The 19,960-nt window shown below is 49.0% G+C and overlaps 1 protein-coding gene across 2 annotated transcripts in view; it reads left to right on the top strand.

Annotated features, from left to right (window-relative positions):
- The window catches only part of ADCY9 (adenylate cyclase 9), a 170,187-nt gene continuing 150,227 nt past the window's right edge, over positions 1–19,960 (top strand). The window contains exons 1-2 of one of the 2 annotated variants that reach the window (XM_023225708.2): positions 1–424; positions 627–2,362. In XM_023225708.2, coding sequence (XP_023081476.1) covers positions 670–2,362 — 1,693 coding nt within the window. In that variant the 5' untranslated portion in view covers positions 1–424; positions 627–669. The remainder of the gene's footprint in view (positions 425–626; positions 2,363–19,960) is intronic. The other variant, XM_023225707.2, reaches the window with a different exon arrangement.

Below are 19,960 nucleotides of genomic sequence, written 5' to 3'. Positions count from 1 at the left end.
CGGGCTCCGCGCACTCGCAGCCCGGGGCGCCCCCACCCCCGGCGCCCGCTGCCGCGGGCAGGGCCGGCCCGGAGTGCGGGAGGCGGCCGGGGAGCGCGGGCCGGGGGCGCCCGCCGAAGCTCGCGGCTCCGGGTTGGGGCCGGGGCCGGCCGCGCGCCGCCTTTGACGCATCGGAGCGCGGCTCCTGCAGGATGGAGGGCTCCGCGCCGCCGGCGGAGTTGTTTGTGCGCAGGCGGCTCGCGGGGCTGGGAGCGCTCAAGGTCTGAACTTCCCTCCGGAGCCGCAGCTGGAGGAGACGAGCGCGCAAGGAGGAGAAGCCGCGCGGCGCGGAGGCCACCCTCGGGGCGAGCGGCGCGGAAAGCGAGCGAGCACAGCGGTCCTGGACCCACGGCGGCCACGCGGCTGGGACCCCCGGGCGCTCTAGGTCCGTCCCGAGCGGTTCTCGTCCGCCTCGAAGGTGGGGGCGGTGGGGGTACGGCTGAGCCGGGATCCACAGTTTCGGGGAGCAGATGGTGCCTGTCCAAGTCGCGTGCTGGAGCCGCCACCTAGGACGGGAGCAGGTTCCCGGCCTCCAGGTGTGCATGCCTAGGTGGGAGCGCAGCTAACTCTCCCCGTTTTGCTGGCAGGTACTGGTGACCCCGGCCCGGGCAGGCCCCGGGACTCGACAACATGGCTTCCCCGCCCCACCAGCAGCTGCTGCATCACCACAGCACCGAGGTGAGTTGCGACTCCAGCGGGGACAGCAACAGCGTGCGCGTCAAGATCAACCCCAAGCAGCTGTCCTCCAACAGCCACCCCAAGCACTGCAAATACAGCATCTCCTCCAGCTGCAGCAGCTCCGGGGATTCCGGGGGCGTCCCCCGGCGAGTGGGCGGCGGAGGCCGGCTGCGCAGGCAGAAGAAGCTGCCCCAGCTGTTCGAGAGGGCCTCCAGCCGCTGGTGGGACCCCAAGTTCGACTCGGTGAACCTGGAGGAGGCCTGCCTGGAGCGCTGCTTCCCGCAGACCCAGCGCCGGTTCCGGTATGCGCTCTTCTACATCGGCTTCGCCTGCCTTCTGTGGAGCATCTATTTTGCGGTCCACATGAGATCCAGACTGATCGTGATGGTCGCCCCCGCGCTGTGCTTCCTCGTGGTGTGTGTGGGCTTCTTTCTGTTTACCTTCACCAAGCTGTACGCCCGGCATTACGCGTGGACCTCGCTGGCTCTCACCCTGCTGGTGTTCGCCCTGACCCTGGCTGCGCAGTTCCAGGTCTTGACGCCTGTCTCAGGACGCGGCGACAGCTCCAACCTGACGGCCACAGCCCAGCCCACAGATACTTGCTTATCTCAAGTGGGGAGCTTCTCCATGTGCATCGAAGTGCTCTTTTTGCTCTATACCGTCATGCACTTACCTTTGTACCTGAGCTTGTGTCTGGGGGTGGCCTACTCTGTCCTTTTCGAGACCTTTGGCTACCATTTCCGGGATGAAGCCTGCTTCCCCTCGCCTGGAGCCGGGGCCCTGCACTGGGAGCTGCTGAGCAGGGCGCTGCTCCACGGCTGCATCCACGCCATCGGGGTCCACCTGTTCGTCATGTCCCAGGTGCGGTCCAGGAGCACCTTCCTCAAGGTGGGGCAATCCATTATGCACGGGAAGGACCTGGAAGTGGAAAAAGCCCTCAAAGAGAGGATGATTCATTCCGTGATGCCAAGAATCATAGCCGATGACTTAATGAAGCAGGGGGATGAGGAGAGTGAGAATTCTGTCAAGAGGCATGCCACCTCGAGCCCCAAGAACAGGAAGAAAAAGTCTTCCATCCAAAAAGCGCCTATAGCCTTCCGCCCTTTCAAGATGCAGCAGATCGAAGAAGTCAGTATTTTATTTGCAGATATCGTGGGCTTCACCAAGATGAGTGCCAACAAGTCCGCCCACGCCCTGGTGGGTCTCCTGAACGATCTCTTCGGTCGCTTTGACCGCCTGTGTGAGGAAACCAAGTGTGAGAAAATCAGCACTCTGGGAGACTGTTACTATTGCGTGGCGGGCTGTCCCGAGCCCCGGGCCGACCATGCCTACTGCTGCATCGAGATGGGCCTGGGCATGATCAAGGCCATCGAGCAGTTCTGCCAGGAGAAGAAGGAGATGGTGAACATGCGAGTCGGGGTGCACACGGGTACCGTCCTGTGCGGCATCCTGGGCATGAGGAGGTTTAAATTTGATGTGTGGTCCAACGATGTGAACCTGGCCAATCTCATGGAGCAGCTGGGAGTGGCCGGCAAAGTTCACATTTCTGAGGCCACTGCAAAATACTTAGATGACCGGTACGAAGTGGAAGACGGGAAAGTTATCGAACGGCTGGGCCACAGCGTGGTTGCTGACCAGTTGAAAGGTATGTGCCCTTCTTTACCTCGGTATCCCCTCTCCCTGATCCTGGTTGTGTTAAAACACACACACACACACACACACACAAACTTTCAACCTCAGTGTGTAGAGGCAGCTCAGGTATCTCAGAATGCCTTCCCATGGGGGGATCTCAGGGTCAGTGCGACTTGTCCTCCAGCGGGTCAGATATCACAGATCTCTTCGCACTGCAGAAAGGGACGCTGTGCAGACATGACGTAGATGCGACCTGTAGAAGGAAGGAGAACTTTGAACGTGCATAACCACTGGTTGGCTGAAATACGGGGGTACGTCCGGTGAACGTAAGGGTATGGAGCCGTTCAGCATTCCGCACTTTTTAGCACTTAAGGAAATTGCCTTTGCATTTCATTTGGTCACCCCAAAGTCCCATCCAAATGTTTCTCTGTGCCCTTTTTGTGAAAATGTGGAGAATAAAACCTTTCTCCTCTCCGGGCCTCACTTTGCTTGTCCTCAAAATAGGGATAGGAAGTCGGCGCAGTCCTGCAGGACTCTGGAGAATTGGACGGAGTTACTTACCTCTGAGTGCACACTGCCTTTTATCTAGGTCTTTTTAAAAAAGTTTGCATTTTCAGCTTTCAGCCGTCATTTATTTAAGGATATTTTATTATCACAGTATTTGCCTTAAGTGAAGAACCAGGCGTTTTAGAATATTGAGCTTCTGCAGCCACCAGGTGATGTGGAAGGGAGAAACGCACCCACAGAAGAGCTGGTATTCTCCTCCCTCATCCTCTCAGGTTTGGATCTGGTGCCTGGTCCTTGGTTTCAAGCTCCTTATTGCCATTCTTGATGTTTTTACTGGGCTGCTGCTTTTTTCTAATACAGGATAAAAGTCTTTGAGATCTGGAAAATGATGTTAAAATAAGTAGGACGAAAAAGAAGGATTTTAAGTAATCTGCTACATTTCTTCCCCTCCTTCCTCCTTTTTAAACAGCCCTTATGTTTTAGCAAAATCTTCAGGATTGAGGGGGACATCTGTTTTGGAAGTATGTAGAGAAAATAACGCTGATTTTTTTTAAAGCCTGCTTTTGTTAAGCTGTATTGTATTTTGTGGCCTCCCTACACTGCATACTTACACAGTTAACAGCCTCAGGAAAGGGAATCCTCGGAAGGAGAAGTAATGAATAGTTCCAGTCAGAGATGGCAGAAGTAATACTTTCAATCAGAGACGGCAGAAGTAATACTTTCAATCAGAGACGGCAGAAGTGATAATGTCAGTCAGAGACGGCCAGTGGTTGAGGTAGGGCCTGCATAGGTCGTTGGTGTGAGATCATCCTGTATGCCCGATTGGCATTCTCTTTCTCTGGCTTGTGATCTGAGCTCCTGTATCTTTTATGTATTTGTTATCTGGCAGGGGAACATCATCTTTCTTCTGATTTTTCTTTGTTTTGCTGACTTTGCTGATGAAGATTTTATGGATGTGGACGAAAACTGTTTTCACCAAGAATTCCCGTAACCTAGAGCGCTTTAAGGGCTATGTTGACGAGGTCAGAAACTACACTTTGCTGTTCACTTGAAAGATGCTGCCGTGACAAGTTCTTTCTGTTCAGAGTGGTGGCACTTGCTCTTGAGACTGAAGGTGTCAGTGGATGGGGCTGTGGGTGTCACCCCTGCTTGACCCCTTGGCATTTTTAGGGCCCAGGTGTTGTGAGCTCTGTCCTGGGGACTGTGGGACGGTGGAGCTGGGCGGCAGTACGTTAAATTAAATATGTTGGCCCACAGGACAATGAGAACAGTTTTGTGAGCTGTACTTTGTATGCTGTATTACTTGAATTTCAAAAATGAAAAGGGTGTAATTATTTGGAAATTGCCAAGTCATTGAATACCTATTTTGTGAATTTATGAGTAGTTTTATTTTAAGTTTATAGATCAGGAGACTCAGACACTGAGGCAATGAAAAAAAGAAAAAAAATGCTAGAGAGTGTGTGTGTGTTTTTAAACCTCAAATAGTGTAAATTTGGTAAATTAACTTTTCTTGACATTTGTGTATGTTGTACATTTATAAAAGTTTCAGTACTGTAGGGAGTAGGGAAGGAAGAAGGCTTAGCCAAGCTGCTGATTTTTAAGATGTGATATTCGTCCCTGTAGCTGTTTCCCTGAGACCATGATTTTGTTTTCTTGAGCTCATTTTGCGAACCTCTGTGGATAGGACTCCAGGAATAGAGCATGTCTGCACGACTTCCTGGCCCTTTTGGAAACTGTCCTTAAAAAAGCTAAATGGAGATGATAGCACGGTTTGCAGAAGACCTTTCACCCACATGGTTAAGCTTATCTACATGTGAGATCGATTTTCGCCTCTGCCTTTAGGATGGTGGCAAATGTTTCCTCTATACAATATTGGGTATTATGGGAGGCTGAGGCAGGAGAATTGTTTGAACCCGGGAGGAGGAGGTTGTAGTGAGCCGAGGCTGTGCCACTGCACTTCGGCCTGGGCAACAGAGCAAGACTCTGTCTTAAAAAACAACAACAACAAAAAACCCCAATATTGGGTATTATCCTTTCCCTCTTACCCCCTTTTCTGATCCCAGGGTTGAAAAGCACCCAGTAGCGGCCCTGCAGGAGTGGGCGTCCGTAGAATGAGAAGGGGTTTCTAGAACTAGCCTGGGAGCACAGAAGGAAGCTCCTGTCATTGGAATTTATCTGAACAGGCTTTGCAGAAGGGTCGTTTCATGATTTCTGCACATGCCCTCACTCTGAAATCTGTGCTGTGCCCCGGCACCGACTGTGCACCTGGCCCTGTGGATGTGGAGGAGGATCTGTGATCGTGAGGTAGGAGGTGGGACTTGACTCCAGAAGCGGGGCCCAGATGCCAGACCGAATTGAAGACTAGCTAATACAGGGATGGGGCAGAAGCAGCGTTCTGCAAGGCATGCCCACCAGTGTGCCATGTTAGTTTACTGTCACCACGGCCACACCTGGAGTTACTGCCTCGTCCCATGGCCATGACCTGACAACCCAGAAGCTACCACCGTTTTCCTAGAAATTTCTGCCTAAGCCGCCCCTTACTCTACATGAAATTAAAAGTAGGTATGAGGTAAGGCCAGGCGCAGCGGCTCACGCCTATAACCCCAGCACTTTGGGAGGCCAAGGTGGGTGGATCACCTGTAGTCATGAGTTCGAGACCAGTGTGGCCAACATAGTGAAACCCTGTCTCTACTAAAAATACAAAAATTAGCCAGGTGTGGTGGTGCGTGCCTGTAGTCCCAGGTGCTCCGGAGGCTGAGGCAGAAGAATCACTTGAACCCAGGAGGTGGAGGTTGCAGTGAGCTGTGACCATGGCCACTGCACTCCAGCCTGGGCAATAGCCTAGGCGAGGCTGTGTCTCAAAAAAAAAAAAAAAGAAAAGAAAAGATATAAGTATGATTGCAAAACTGCCCTGAGCTGCTACTTTCTGCCTTTTGGGGAGCCCAGTTCTGCAGGAGCAGTCACGGAGCTGTAACACTGCCTGCCTCTTCAGTAAAGCTGTTTTCTTTCCTGCCACCGGCTCACTCTTGAATTCTTTCCTGGGCAAAGCCAAGAACCCTCTTTGGCTCGGCCCCACTTTGGGGCTCGCCTGGCCTGCGTTAATAGTTCCCAACCTCCATGAGCTCACAGTTAAAAATGTTGTGGAGTATGTCTGGGAGTGGGGAGCGCTGTAGAGAGGGCTCCTGCTGGAGCTGGGTCCTGAGATCAGGCCATGGCTCTCCAGGTGGACAGAAGAGCAAGGGGCAGAGTGGAGAGGTGGGCGTGGCTTCTCTGTGGGGGCAGGCGATTGTTAGTCGTTCGTCAGGACAAGGAAGGCCACGGGTAACGTGGGAAGGAGTTTGGATTTGATCCTGTGGGTGTCAGGGAGCCACTCAACAGGGGACTTAGGTGATCTGACTTGCAGTTTTAGAAAGTTCACTCTTTCAGAGCTAGTGAGTGTGGGTTGGAAAGAGATGAATGAGGTGTTGAGTAAATCGCAGGTAGGGGTGATGGTGGCCCAATCCAAGGTCACAGTAGCAGTGGTGGAGATGATGGGATCTGAGTGGCGTTAGGAAGACCAGCTTGCTGAGACTGCAAGCCAGATTTAAACGGACGACTGGCAGGAGGGGAAGGGCTTAACCATATGAATGGGAAATGGCATTTTAAGTTTCTGGACGTGACTTGGCGACAATGTGGAGTCAGGAATGGGTGAGGGGCCTTTGAAGTTGCTATGGTATGAATGGAGAATGCAGGATAGACTTGCGGAAGGAGGCCCGGAACCCCCGGCTTGCTTATTCATTCAGCGAATCATTTACTCCGTGCCAGGCACGGTTCTGGGTTCTGGCAATACAGCTGTAAACAAAACAGATTCCTGCTCTTGTAATAGGGGACAAGAATTTTTAAGTCAATACTATAGGAGGATCGCTGGAGCTCAGGAGGTCGAGGCTGCAGAGAGCCGTGATTGCGCCACTGCATTCCAGCCTGGGCGACAGAGTGAGACCCTATCTCTAAGAAACAAAAACCAGGCCTTCTAATAGGGGAGATCTACTAGAGGGGGCAACAGGGGAGTCAAACCATAAGTAAGATAGAAAAAGTGTTTTGTGAAAAAACGTAAAGCAGGAAGGAGATATACAAGATGGGGTGTATGTGAGTGTGAGAAATCTTATCTAGGGTGGCCAGGCACTGGGAGAAGGTTGCAGGAATTTTTAGTATACTGCTAGGATTTTGGAAATAATCTAAAAAGTAAGAGGCTGGGCACGGTGGCTCACGCCTGTAATCCCAACACCTTGGGAGGCCGAGGTAGGCAGATCACTTGAGGTCAGGAGTTTGAGACCTGCCTGGCCAATATGGTGAAACCCCATCTGTACTAAAAATACAGATGTGGTGGCAGGTAATCCCAGCTACTCGGGAGACTGAGACAGGAGAATTGCTTGAACCTGGGAGGTGGCGGTTGCAGTGAGCCAAGATCGCATCATTGCACTCCAGCCTGGGCGACAAGAATGAGACCCTGTCTCAAAAAAAAAAAAAAAAAAAAAAAAGTGAAGGACAGTTATTAAAGATTTGGAGAAATGGGTGGGGTGTAGTGGCTCATGCCTGTAATCCCAGCACTTTGGGAGGCCAAAGTGGGCAGATCACGAGGTCAGTAGTTCGAGACCAGCCTGGCTAACATGGTGAAACCCTGTCTCTACTGAAAATGCAATAATTGACTGGGCATGGTGGCAGGCACCTGTAGTCCCAGCTACTTGGGAAGCTGAGGCAGGAGAATCGTTGGAACCTGGGAGGCGGAGGTTGTAGTGAGCCAAGATGGTGCCACTGCACTCCAGCCTGGGCAATAGGGTGAGACTTAATCGCAAAAAAAAAAAAAAAAAAGGTCTGATTCAGGTGAGAGACCTTCCACAGCATTTGGGGTGAAACCGCTAGGCCTGAGGGAACCGTGGCTGTTGTATTCTGCCTTGGGCCACAAGCAAAAAATGGTGAGACGTGTTATCTTGAGCTGTTGGCTTTTCCTGTCGTAGATACAGGGTCAGAAAGACAGAAAGTGAAAGCGTTAGAAAATATCTACAGGCATCTTCTTTTCCGCTGTAAATGTTAGGAAGACAGAATGAAGATGCTCCGCCACCCCCATCCACACCCATGGTAATATCTCTGAAGAAGGGAATACCGGGTAGCAATCACGTTGTCAGATGCAGAAATTAAAAAAGCCTTTTTTCCCAGCCAAACTTTATGCTTGTGGAGTAACTGGGGGAAGAGACCCACTGGTGTGCATTTGGGCAGATTGTCACCTGTTGGCCACTTCTGTGACCAAGACCTTCGCCTTAAAGGAGTCCCTATGTAGACTCTGTCTGGTGGGCCGACAGATGGTGGTGGATGGGGGCATTCTGTACGTGTTAGCCTCTGCAAACACCTGTCTCATGCTGGAAGTTTGGGTGCCCTGTTAACCGTGGTCACGGGCCTGCCAGCTGACAGAACCCTAGCCAGGTGTTGGTTTGGGATTCAGTTGCATGCTCAGGTGTTCCCCTTCCTTCCCCTGTTAGCTTGGGTAGCTTGTCCTCACCTGAGCCTGCAACTCTTGCCACTGGGATGCTAACCTGTTAGCACAGCCCAGTCTCCTTGCTTGGAAATTCTGCGTTGACCTGCAGTCTTTTTTTTCAGACAGAGTCTTGCTCTGTCGCCCAGGCTGGAGCGCAGTGGCGCGATCTCAGCTCACTGCAACCTCTGCCTCCCAGGTTCAAGCGGTTCTCCTGCCTCAGCCTTCTGAGTAGCTGGGATTACAGGCAAGTGCCACTACACCCAGCTAATTTTTGTATTTTTAGTAGAGATGGGGTTTCACCATGTAGGCCAGGCTGGTCTCGAACTCCTGACCTCAGGTAATCCATCCGCCTCAACTTCCCAAAGTGCTGGGATTATAGGCATGAGCCAGCCTTGACCTGCATTCTTGAGCAGGGTCTCTTGTGCACGTGGAAGTGCAGCCTCTCAGATAGCAAATGGCAGAGATGAGATGAAGCACACAGTTCCCCTCCACAGCTGGGGTGGGAGACAGAACACAGCTATAGAGTCGACACTCAGGCCGCCCCCAGTGACCATTTGTTCAGGCTCTTTGAGACCTGGCTTCCAGGGACAAGGACAGAGCTGTTAATTCTGAAGACAGGCTTTCGAGTAGAAGTAACCTCTGGTGAAGCAAGAGAAAGTTAAGGTTTGCTGCATTGCCCACAGGATGAAGGAGGAAGGGGGAGGCTGTGTTTTCAGGTAGAATGCCTCAGGAAGGAAAACATGGAGAAGGAACAATTAGAGCAAGTCAAGAAGTTTCAAGATTTTTGTCTTCTGGCCAGCTTGGTTAGATAGTAATTATGTTTCTGCATATTGGTCAGTGTTGCCTGTGTACTTTGCTGTGGAATAGTAATCTTGGAAAAAACAAACCCACATTATTCTGTCCGTGTCTGGGCACAGAGTGTGCACGAGCCTGCGTGGGCCGTAGGTCTTGTCTTTCTCTTGGTTGGTGATTTCCGTATTGGCATGTTTGCTGGAATTTCAATATTGGAAGAGTGTGATCATTCACCATTAGAATTCTGCAGGTCCCCTCCTGACTCTGGACTGGCTGAGCTGAGGGGCCTGTCATCCATCTGGCCCTGGGCATATCATTTGTACTTTGCCTGTGACACACCTCAAGACCTTTTCCAACAGGAACTAGCACCCCTCCAGGAAATTTTGTGAAGAGATGAGAGTTTTTGAAACAGGAAGGGAACTGGCAAGGGAAGTGGCCAGGCACCCGTGCTGCCGCGGAACAGGAGGGGAGGGACTGGGCTGCATCAGAGGGTGGAGGTGGAGCCCCCACCCATGGGTGTGGGCCAAGGGCAGGGTGGTCCTCCCCTGGGAAGACTGCAGACAGCAGTGATATTCTTGTAGTCTTGTGGATGTACCCAGTGAACCACGCCAGCCAAGCCAACCTGTGGCTAAATTTTAGTCAACTTAGGCAAAGAAGACTGACCCTTGTAAAACTTGTCTGCTCTTGGAAATCAGGTTTTTGGTCTCATTTTGTCCAGCCTTTGCTAGCGTTGCACTTGTAAAAAATTCCTGGCATCCTTTCTGTAGAGTTAAGTGGGGAGGCTCAGTGTTCTGGGATAGGGGGGAGCATCGAACCCGCTAGAACCTGGTGGTGGCGGTGGAGGCAGAACGAGCTGTAGCAGTAGTGGTGGCAGCAGTGTGACCTAGAGGGCAGAAGCTGGGAAACAGGGTGAAATGCTGGGCCCCTGACACTCAGGGATAGCTGCACCTAGTTTATATGCCTTCCTCTAATCCGGTAGAAATTGTTGTTTGTGTAGGTTTTTTTCTTTTCTTTTTTTTTTTTTTTTTTTGAGACGGAGTCTTGCTCTGTCGCCCAGGCTGGAGTACAGTGGCCGGATCTCAGCTCACTGCAAGCTCCGCCTCCCGGGTTCACGCCATTCTCCTGCCTCAGCCTCCTGAGTAGCTGGGACTACAGGCGCCCGCCACCACGCCCGGCTAGTTTTTTGTATTTTTTAGTAGAGACGGGGTTTCACCGTGTTAGCCAGGATGGTCTCGATCTCCTTACCTCATGATTCGCCCGTCTCGGCCTCCCAAAGTGCTGGGATTACAGGCTTGAGCCACCGCGCCCGGCCGGTTTTTTTCTTTTCTTTTTGAGACAGGGTCTTGCTGTGTCACCCAGGCTGGAGTGCAGTGGTACAGTCACAGCTCACTGCAGCCTCGACCTCCTGCACTCAGATAATCCTCCCTTGTCAGCCTCTCGAGTAGCTGGGACCACAGGTGCATGCTACCACACCCAACTAATTTTTTTTTTTTTTTTTTTTTGAGACAGTGTCTCACTGTTGCCCAGGCTGGAGAGCAGTGGTGTGATCTTAACTCACTACAACCTCTGCCTCTCGGGTTCAAGCAATTCTCCTGTCTCAGCCTCCCCTGTAGCTGGGATTACAGATGCATGCCACCATGCCCAGCCAATTTTTTTTTCTGTATTTTTAGTAGAGATGGGGTTTCACCATGTTGGCCAGGCTGGTGTCGAACTCTTGGCCTCAAGTGATCCACCCGCCTCAGCCTCCCAAAGTGCTAGGATTGTAGGTGTGAGCCCGGCCTAATTTTAAATATTATTTGTAGAGATTACGTCTTCCTATGTTGCCCAGGGTTATGTACGTTGTTTTTATAGGTTGTCTATTGATATTTACGGTATTAGAAATTGAAACAAACTGAGAAGGTTAAAAATATTTTCTTAATTTATTTCAAAATAATAATGAGTTCATTTCACTCATTGCATGTTAATAGAAGTAACATTTTTATAAAAGTAACTATATTTTTTAAAATGAAAAAATTTGATGAGAAGGGTGGCACTGCCACACATTTTTGCAAATCTCTTTAATGTCTGGATTAATAAATGGTTGAAGTTTTTTTTTTTTTGGATGGATTTTTTCCCTCTTCTTGCCCACGTTGGAGTGCAATGGCACGATCTCGGCTTATTGCAACCTCTGCCTCCTGGGTTCAAGCAATTCTCCTGCCTCAGCCTCTCAAGTAGCTGGGATTACAGGTGCGCATCACCACGCCCGGCTAATTTTTTGTATTTTTTAGTAGAAACGGGGTTTCACTACGTTAGCCACCTTGCCTGACCCATGGCTGAAGATTTTTAAGTGATGAAATATACACAACAGAAATCTACCATGTTAAACACTTTTACGTGTGTTTGCTGAATTTTCTTAGCTGCTTTGGCCTTCAATTTGTTGCAATATATTGGACAATGTGTAGAAAATCTGGTTTTATAGAGATACGTAGTTGGAAGAGCATTTTCATAGCCTTTTTGTGTAATTCTGGATTTTTTTCTTTGATTCTGTAGAAGCATTCAACAAGTGAGTAGTAGTTTCTTTTACTTTTTCTGAGATGGGGTCCTGCTCTGTCACTCAGGCTGGAGTGCAGTGGTGCTGCCATAGCTCACTGCAGCCTTGACCTCCTGGGCTCAAGTGATTCTCCTGCCTTGGCCTACCAAGTAGCTGGAACTACAGGCATGCACCACCACACCCTGCTGATTTTTTATTTTGAGTGGTAGTTTCTTAAAGGTTAGTTGCAATATGGAATCTGAAATTTTATTATCTTTTTTTTTTTGTACACGATTATAGTAAATGCTGTTGGGTTTTTACCCACGTGTGATTGTATAATGCACTAGTCATTTGGAAAATATTGGTCTTTTGAATGATGCAGCTCTTCCACATGTTGACATCAGTTAGTTCTAATAGTCTGAAGATGTTGACTTCATCACAGTGGCTGATGTAAGTTTTCCAAAGCCCTACTTGAAAATTGGAATTTTTATCATTGGCAGCAAAAACTGTCAGTTGTTTTCCTGGAAGTGACAGACTCATCCATATCCCCAGGAATGGTCTGCCCGTACTCAAGTCTGAACAACCGTAGTTTGTCTGTAGGTCAAGTATAAGTGACGTTCTACCAAAAAGGTGGCCAATTCAGCCTGCAACCCGAACAGCTGCACAGCTGCTTTTCTCAAAGACCACTGTGCTTTGACCGGCAGCGTCGTCGTAGGCGTGCCTCTCATTTTATCCCTCAGACTATTCAAAAGACACCTATTTACGCTTGCTATTTAACACAGTTGTTCATGTTGACAGCTTCATCAGGGACATTCTTTCTTTCTTTTTTTTTTCTTTTTTTGAGACAGAGTCTCGCTCTGTCACCCGGGCTGGAGTGCAGTGGTGCGATCTTGGCTCACTGCAGCCTCCGCCTCCTGGGTTCATGTGATTCTCGTGCCTCAGCCTCCCACGTAGCTGGAATTTACAGGTGTGTGCCATCACGCCTGGCTAATTTTTGTACTTATAGTAGACTGAGGGTTTCACCATATTGGCCAGGCTGGTCTTGAACTCCTGACCTCAGGTGATCTGCCCACCTCGGCCTCCCAAAGTGCTGGGATCACAGGCATGAGCCACTGCGCCTGGCCCATCAGGGACATTCTTTTTTTTTGAAACGGAGTCTTGGTCTATCGCCCGGGTTGGAGTGCAGTGGCCGGATCTTAGCTCACTGCAAGCTCTGCCTCCCGGGTTCACGCCATTCTCCTGCCTCAGCCTCCCGTGTAGCTGGGACTACAGGCGCCCGCCACCTCGCCTGGCTAGTTTTTTATATTTTTTAGTAGAGACGGGGTTTCACCATCTTAGCCAGGATAGTCTCGATCTCCTGACCTTGTGATCCGCCCGTCTCGGCCTCCCAAAGTGCTGGGATTACAGCATCAGGGACATTCTTAAGCGAAGCTGTCTGCCTTTCGTAAGTGTGGGGTGGTGGAGGACATGCTGAGGGCTAGCACAGTTTGGTGCCCCTGCCTCGGGACGTGCTCAGGTACTAGCGGTTTCACCCATGGCTTCTTCTGCACTGTCACTGCAAATGTTAACACTGAAGAAGGCAAATGCTGTCTTAGTGTCATTGTGCAAATAGTTTAGACTCCACAGACGCCTTGCAAAGGCCTCAAGGACCTCTGAGGATCTGCTGACCACACTTTGAGAACTGCTTCCCTAGCTGGGCTGCAATACGGGAAGACTGAGGGTTTTGTATGTGCCACCCAAACATGCATTCTCGTGCATGTGGAACAACGCCAGCTGGAGTTGTGACACACATTACATGATTCTTGTGGAAATAGCAAGTGACCTTAGTTCATTGACCTTAGTTCATACATTGACGTTTTCTTACAAAATCCTTAAAAATCCTTTGTGATGCTGGTAAGTCTTTGTTGCTCATGTTCAAGGTGTGTGATAAAGACCATCAACTTTGAACCGTCCACAGCTCATGCCTGTAATTCAAGCACTTTGGGGGGCCGAGGTGGGTGGATCACCTGAGATCAAGAGTTGGAGACCAGCCTGGCCAACACGGTGAAGCTCCATCTCTCCTAAAAATACTAAAATTAACCAGGCGTGGGGGCGGGCACCTGTAATCCCAGCTACTCAGGAGGCTGAGGCAGGAGAATCACTTGAACTTGAGAGGCAGAGGCTGCAGTGAGCCGAGATGGTGCCACTGCACTCTAGCCTGGGCAACAGAGCGAGACTCTGTGTCAAAAAACAAAACAACGGCTGCGCGCGGTGACTCACGCTTGTAATCCCAGCACTTTGGGAGGCTGAGGCAGGCGGATCACCTGAGGTCAGGCGTTCGAGACCAGCCTGACCAACATGAAGAAACCCCATCTCTACTAAAAATACAAAATTAGCCAGGTGTGGTGGCACATGCCTGTGGTCCCATCTACTCGGGAGGCTGAGGTAGGAGAATTGCTTGAATCCAGAAGGCGGAGGTTGCAGTGAGCTGAGATCATGCCACTGTGCTCTAGCATGGGCAACAAGAGCGAAACTCCATCTCAAAAACAAAGAAAGAAAGAAACGACCATCAACTTTGTTCCTGTGAATTGTTTTGGGAAGGGCTCACCCTTGAATGGTTAGGCGCTTGGATTTTGATTTCTGATACATTCGGGCTGAATTCTCGGTTGTATGGTTTCCTAACTGTGGGAGGCTTCCTAGAGGCTCTGCAATTTATAGGAATGATGGTGGCCCTGTCAGAGGGTTGTTGGGAGAATCAACTGAGATAATTCAAGACAAGCGCTTATTTGCATAGTGACTCGATGGCGGACAGCCATTCCATCAATAACTAACAGTCCCCGCTGGCTGAGTCACATTTTGTATTGCACTGAAGGGTGTTTCTTTCTTCCTGCGCTCAATCTGGCGCACATCTTGTATCATTCAGTACCGAAACCTAGAACACACTAGGGACTGTGATTGTGTCAGTTTCTCGTACTAAAAAGGGCAAGTGTCCAAAATACAAAATGCCGATAGCTCGCCCTGCTTAAACTCTCGCTGCTGAACTTGGCTGCCGCTTTACTGAAAACCCTCGGGGGGCTGCCGCTTTACTGAAAACCCTCGGGGGTTCACCAGTCTTGTTGCTAGGCTGCTTCAGGTCCCCAGAGTTCTTAAGATGATGGGCCCCTCGATGGTTGAGGAATTAGGAGCAAATCTTCAGCTTTGCACCTCGAGCTATTGACTGTGGTTTGAACTAGAGCAGTTTTTTCAACTGTACTGTATCCTACTGTAAACTCATTTGTTTATTCGTTGAATATTGAATGGGTTCTTACCATTGGCAAGGCCAGGACGAGGTTCTAGAGATAGAGGGGTGGCCCCTGCCCTTTTGGGGCATGACGCCTCGAAAGGGAAGTAGACAGTGATCAAATAATCTGTACAGGCCAGGTGCAGTGGCTCATGTATGTAATCCCAGTACTTTGGAAGGCCAAGGTAGGAGGATCACTTGAATCCAGGAGCTCGAGACCAGTCTAGGCAACATAGCGAGACCCTGTCTCTAAAAACAATAAACAATTAGCCACGCATGATGGCATATGCCTGTATTCCAAGCTACTTGGAAAGCTGAAGTGGGAGGATCGTTTGAGCCCGGGAGGTCGAGACTGCAGTGAGCTGTGATTGCACCACTGTACTCAGCCTGGGTGACACAGCAAGACTCTGTCTCAAAAAAAAAAAAAAAAAAATCACCTGAACAAATATTGTGCTAGACTACTTGATTGTATTACAGATACGGCTGAGATGATCTCCATTTTATAGATGAGAGGACTAAAGCACAGAGAGGTTAGATAGCTTGTGATGATCACACAGCCAGAAAGGGATACTAAATGGTGGAGCCAGTGTTTAAACCCAAAGGCTGTGTTAGAAAACACGAGTACCCATCTCACAGAATTGCTGCGAGGATTAAATGAGAAAATACAAGTTCTTAGAAAAGTTCTTGGCACATAGTACCTCTCAGTAAAGAAGAGCTAGTGTTACTGAAAGTAGGAATAATTTTCTTAGCAGTGGCAGCAACAGCCAGAACATCTATACCTGTCTTTAGCTCTCTCCATTTACAAGGCGCTCTCAGGTACACTGCTGTCTCAGCCGTGGTGAAATCCTAGGATCCTGGGAGCTGTGTATGTTTAGATGCTTTTATTTGCTTGGTTCTTTCCCTTTCTATACCATTTACAGACTGAGTTTGTTTTTTTCTGTTTCTTTTTTTGAGACAGGATCTCACTCCTTTGCCCAGGCTGGAGTGCGGTGGCGCAATCTCAGCTCACTGTAGCCTCCACCTGTATCAGACCATGCTCACACTGCTATAAAGATGCTACCTGAGGCCAGGTGCAGTGGCTGATGCCTGTAATCCCAGCACTTTCGGAGGCTGAGGCGGGCGGATCACTTGAGCGCAGGAGTTCGAGACCAGCTTGTCCAACATGGCAAAACCCCGTGTCTACTAAAAATACAGAAAATTAGCCAGGCGTGGTGGCATACACTTCTAATCCCAGCTACTTGGAAGGCTGAGGCAGGAGAATCACTAGAACCTAGGAGGGGGAGGTTCCAGTGAACCAAGATGGCGCCACTGTACCTCCAGCCTGGGCAACAGAGTGAGACTCCATCTCAGAAACAAACAAAAAAGATGCTACCTGAGATGGGGTAATTTATAAAGAAAGCAGGTTTAATTGGCACAGTTCTGCATGGCTAGGGCGGCATCAGGAAACTTACAATCATGACAGAAGATGAAGGGGAAGCAAGGCACATCTTACATGGTGTCAGGAGAGAGAGTGAGAGAGAGAGCATACGCAGGGCAAACTGCCACTTTTAAACCATCAGATCTTGTGAGAACTCCCTCAGTATCAGGAGAACAGAATGGGGGGAACCATCCCATGATCCAATCCACTGCCACCAGCTCCCTCTCTCGACACGTGGGAATTATAATTCAAGATGAGATTTGGGTGGGGACACGGAGCTAAACCATATCAACCTCCCAGGGTCAAGTGCTCCTCCTGCCTCAGCCTCCCCAGTAGATGGGACTACAGATGTGCACCACCATGCCCAGCTGATTTTTAAAAATTTTTGGTAGAGACAGGGTCTTGCCATGTTGCGTAGGCTGGTCTCAAACTCCTGGGCTCAAGCCATCCTTCTGCCTTGGCCTCCCGTGCTTGTAATCCCAGCACTTGCCTCCCAAAGTGCTGGGATTACAGGCGTGAACCAAGGCACCCAGCTGAGTTGGTTTCTTAACATCCCCCAAAGATGATTTTTTTTCAAGAATCACTATAAACTCTTGGATTTTAACTTGTTTGATGTATTTCATTCCATTACAGATATATTATTTCTGATGCTCAAATTGTCCCATTTGGGGCCCATGGGAGCCCCTTTAAGTTGGCTGCTGAGTCCTCTTCATGCAACCACAGTGGTCTTTGATAACCTTCATGCCCATTTAGTAACATTTTTAAAGAGTTGAGAAATTACAGGTATTAAAATCTCATTAATTATGTTTGTCTGATATGTTTATTCAGAGAGACTGAGCTAAAGTTTACCCTCATCTTTTTTGAAAAGAAAGTGAATAGAATATGCATGTTTCTATGAGGAAATAATGCCACCTAAGAAATGGTTCGTGCATCTTCGAGTTCCTTGGAAGCTTTAATTTGCATTCCTACAATTGAGAGCAATGTAGAATTTCTTTCTGTATCTTCCCACTGATGCCTGTTGAGGGGCAGGTGCCTGTGACTGTAGGTAAATCGTGATAAAACACAATAAAAAGGCCAGGGTGTGGTGGCTCACGTCTGTAATCCCAGCACTTTGGGAAGCCGAGGAGGGCAGATCACTTGAGGTCAGGAGTTTGAGACCAGCCTGGCCAACATGGTGAAACCCCTTCTCTACTAAAAATGCAAAAATTAGCCGGGTGGGGTGGCACGCGCCTGTAGTCACAGCTACTTGGGAAGCTGAGGCAGGAGAATTGTTTCAACCTGGGAGGCGGAGGTTGCAGAGAGCCGAGATCGCACCACTGCACTCCAGTCTGGGCAACAGAGTGAGAGCTGTCTCCAAAAACAAAACAAAACAAAACAAAACAACAAACCAATAAAAAAAAAAATCCCAAACCAAAATATAGATGACCTGTTTGCAGACTGAGGAGTCCTGCAGTAAACTCCATCCTCCAGGACAGCTGTGGAATGTTCTAGAAGGCCCAAATCCAGGAATTCCCTTAGTAGGAGCCTTGCTCTCAACAGTGCCTCCTGGAACGATGGGCCGGCACTGTCTTTTACATCTCACATCATATGTCTTTGACTTACTTTGTTTATGATCTGTTTCCACGCCACTGGAATGCATCTTAAGAGCAGGAATTTTCCATGTTTTACTTCCTGCTGTGTTCCTAGTTCTGGGAATATAGCCAGGCATATAATACATGCCTGATAATACTGGCTGAACAAATGAATGAATGAATTAATATTATAGGCCATACACAGTGGCTCACGCCTGTAATCCCAGCACTTGGGGAGGCCGAGGCTGGCAGATCACCTGAGGTCGGGAGTTCAAGACCAGGCTAGCCAACATGGTGAAACCCCATCTCTACTAAAAGTACAAAAATTAGCTGGGCGTGGTGGCGGGTGCCTGTAGTCCCAGCTACTCAGGAAACTGAGACAGGAGAATTGCTTGAACCTGGGAGGCAGAGGTTGCTGAGACTGCACCATTGCGCTCCAGCCTGGGTGACAGAGTGAGACTCTGTCTCCAAAAAAAAAAAAAAACCCCAAAGAAACAGTAAAAAGAAATCCCAAACCAAAATGTGGATGACCTGTTTGCAGACTGAGGAGTCCTCCCCAGTCCAGCAAACCCCATCCCTCAGGACCGCTGTGGAACATTCCAGAAGGCCGAACTCCAGGAATTCCTTAGTAGGAGCCTTGCTTTCAACAGTCCCTCCTGGAACGATGGGCCAGCCACTCTCTTTTCCATCTTGCATCATATGTATTTGACTTAATTTTGTTTATAATCTGTTTCTACGCCACTGGAATGCATCTTAAGAGCAGGAATTTTCCATGTTTTACTTCCTGCTGTGTTCCTAGTGCTGGGAATATAGCCACGTGTGATAATATTTGCTGATAAATGAATGAATAAATAAATAAATGTAAGCCGGGCATGGTGGCTCACGCCTGTAATCCCAGTACTTTGGGAGGCCAAGGCAGGCAGATCACCTGAGGTCTGGAGTTCAAGAACAGCCTGGCCAACATGGAGAAACCCCATCTCTACTAAAAATACAAAAATTAGCTGGGCATGATGGTGGGCACCTGTAATCCCAGTTACTTGGGAAGCTGCGGCAGGAGAATCGCTTGAACCTGGAAGATGGAGGTTGCTGAGACTGCACCCCTGTACTCCAGCCTGGGTGACAGAGTGATGTTCTGTCTTAAAAAAAAAAACAAAAACTATAACTCCACATGTGAGTACCCTGTTATGTGTGAAACCACACCCCAAACATCTACATGGGACAAGCCAGAAAGTAGATGAAAGGCAACAACCACTTTGCTGGAATGACTGAGTAGTTAATTTAAATAGACACTCCGGGAAGGTCTTGAGAGGCTCTAGTAAAGGTGGTGGCGGAGAGAGCTGACCAGTGCACAGTGCCTGGGAACGTGAATGGGCCCAGGGGCGCCTGAGTGTGGACAGCTTGGGACTGTGGGCTCCGAGGTGCTGCACTGAGGGCGTGGGGCGTAGGGCGGAAACACAGAGGACTGAGTGCTTAGGGAAGGTCCGGGAAATGTGGGGTTGAACGGCTTAGTTCTGGCAATTATTTTTAAGCTTTGTAAGATGGAGATTTCAAGAAGTATATTTATCTTTAATAATATTGTAGCTCCGGGTAATTCTGATTTGGTTACCATTTATACACATGGAAAACCAGCATACCTTTTTCTGGCAAAGCTCCAGGGTAGTCTTTGTGCATAATTTCCAGGATTTTTATATAATGCTATTAAAATCTGTTTTTTTTTTCCCCTTCCAAAGAGGGGAAGAAGCAGCTTTTGAATCGGTTATTTTCGTGTCTGAGTTGTTTGGGAAATATTAACTACATTTTCTAACGCTCCAGTCTGGAGAAAGGAAGAAAGCCCACATGCGTGTGATTCATTTCCTTGTGTATGGATATTAAATGCAATATACCATTAAGGCTATGACATTTTGAGTGAAAGGGTTTATTGCATGTTGATTCAGTTAGTTTTACCCTATTGTATTACTATTTAAAGTGTGGATTGCATTGCATTCTGGAACCTCATAAATGAGTTCTTTTTCCCATGAGAAAAGGCCACTGCTTCTGATGTTCATTA

This window comes from Piliocolobus tephrosceles, chromosome 17 (assembly GCF_002776525.5).
Source record: "Piliocolobus tephrosceles isolate RC106 chromosome 17, ASM277652v3, whole genome shotgun sequence".
NCBI classification, from domain to species: Eukaryota; Metazoa; Chordata; class Mammalia; order Primates; family Cercopithecidae; genus Piliocolobus; species Piliocolobus tephrosceles.
Note: the sequence above shows the minus strand (reverse complement) of the source record. Positions and strands in the feature narration are given on the sequence as shown.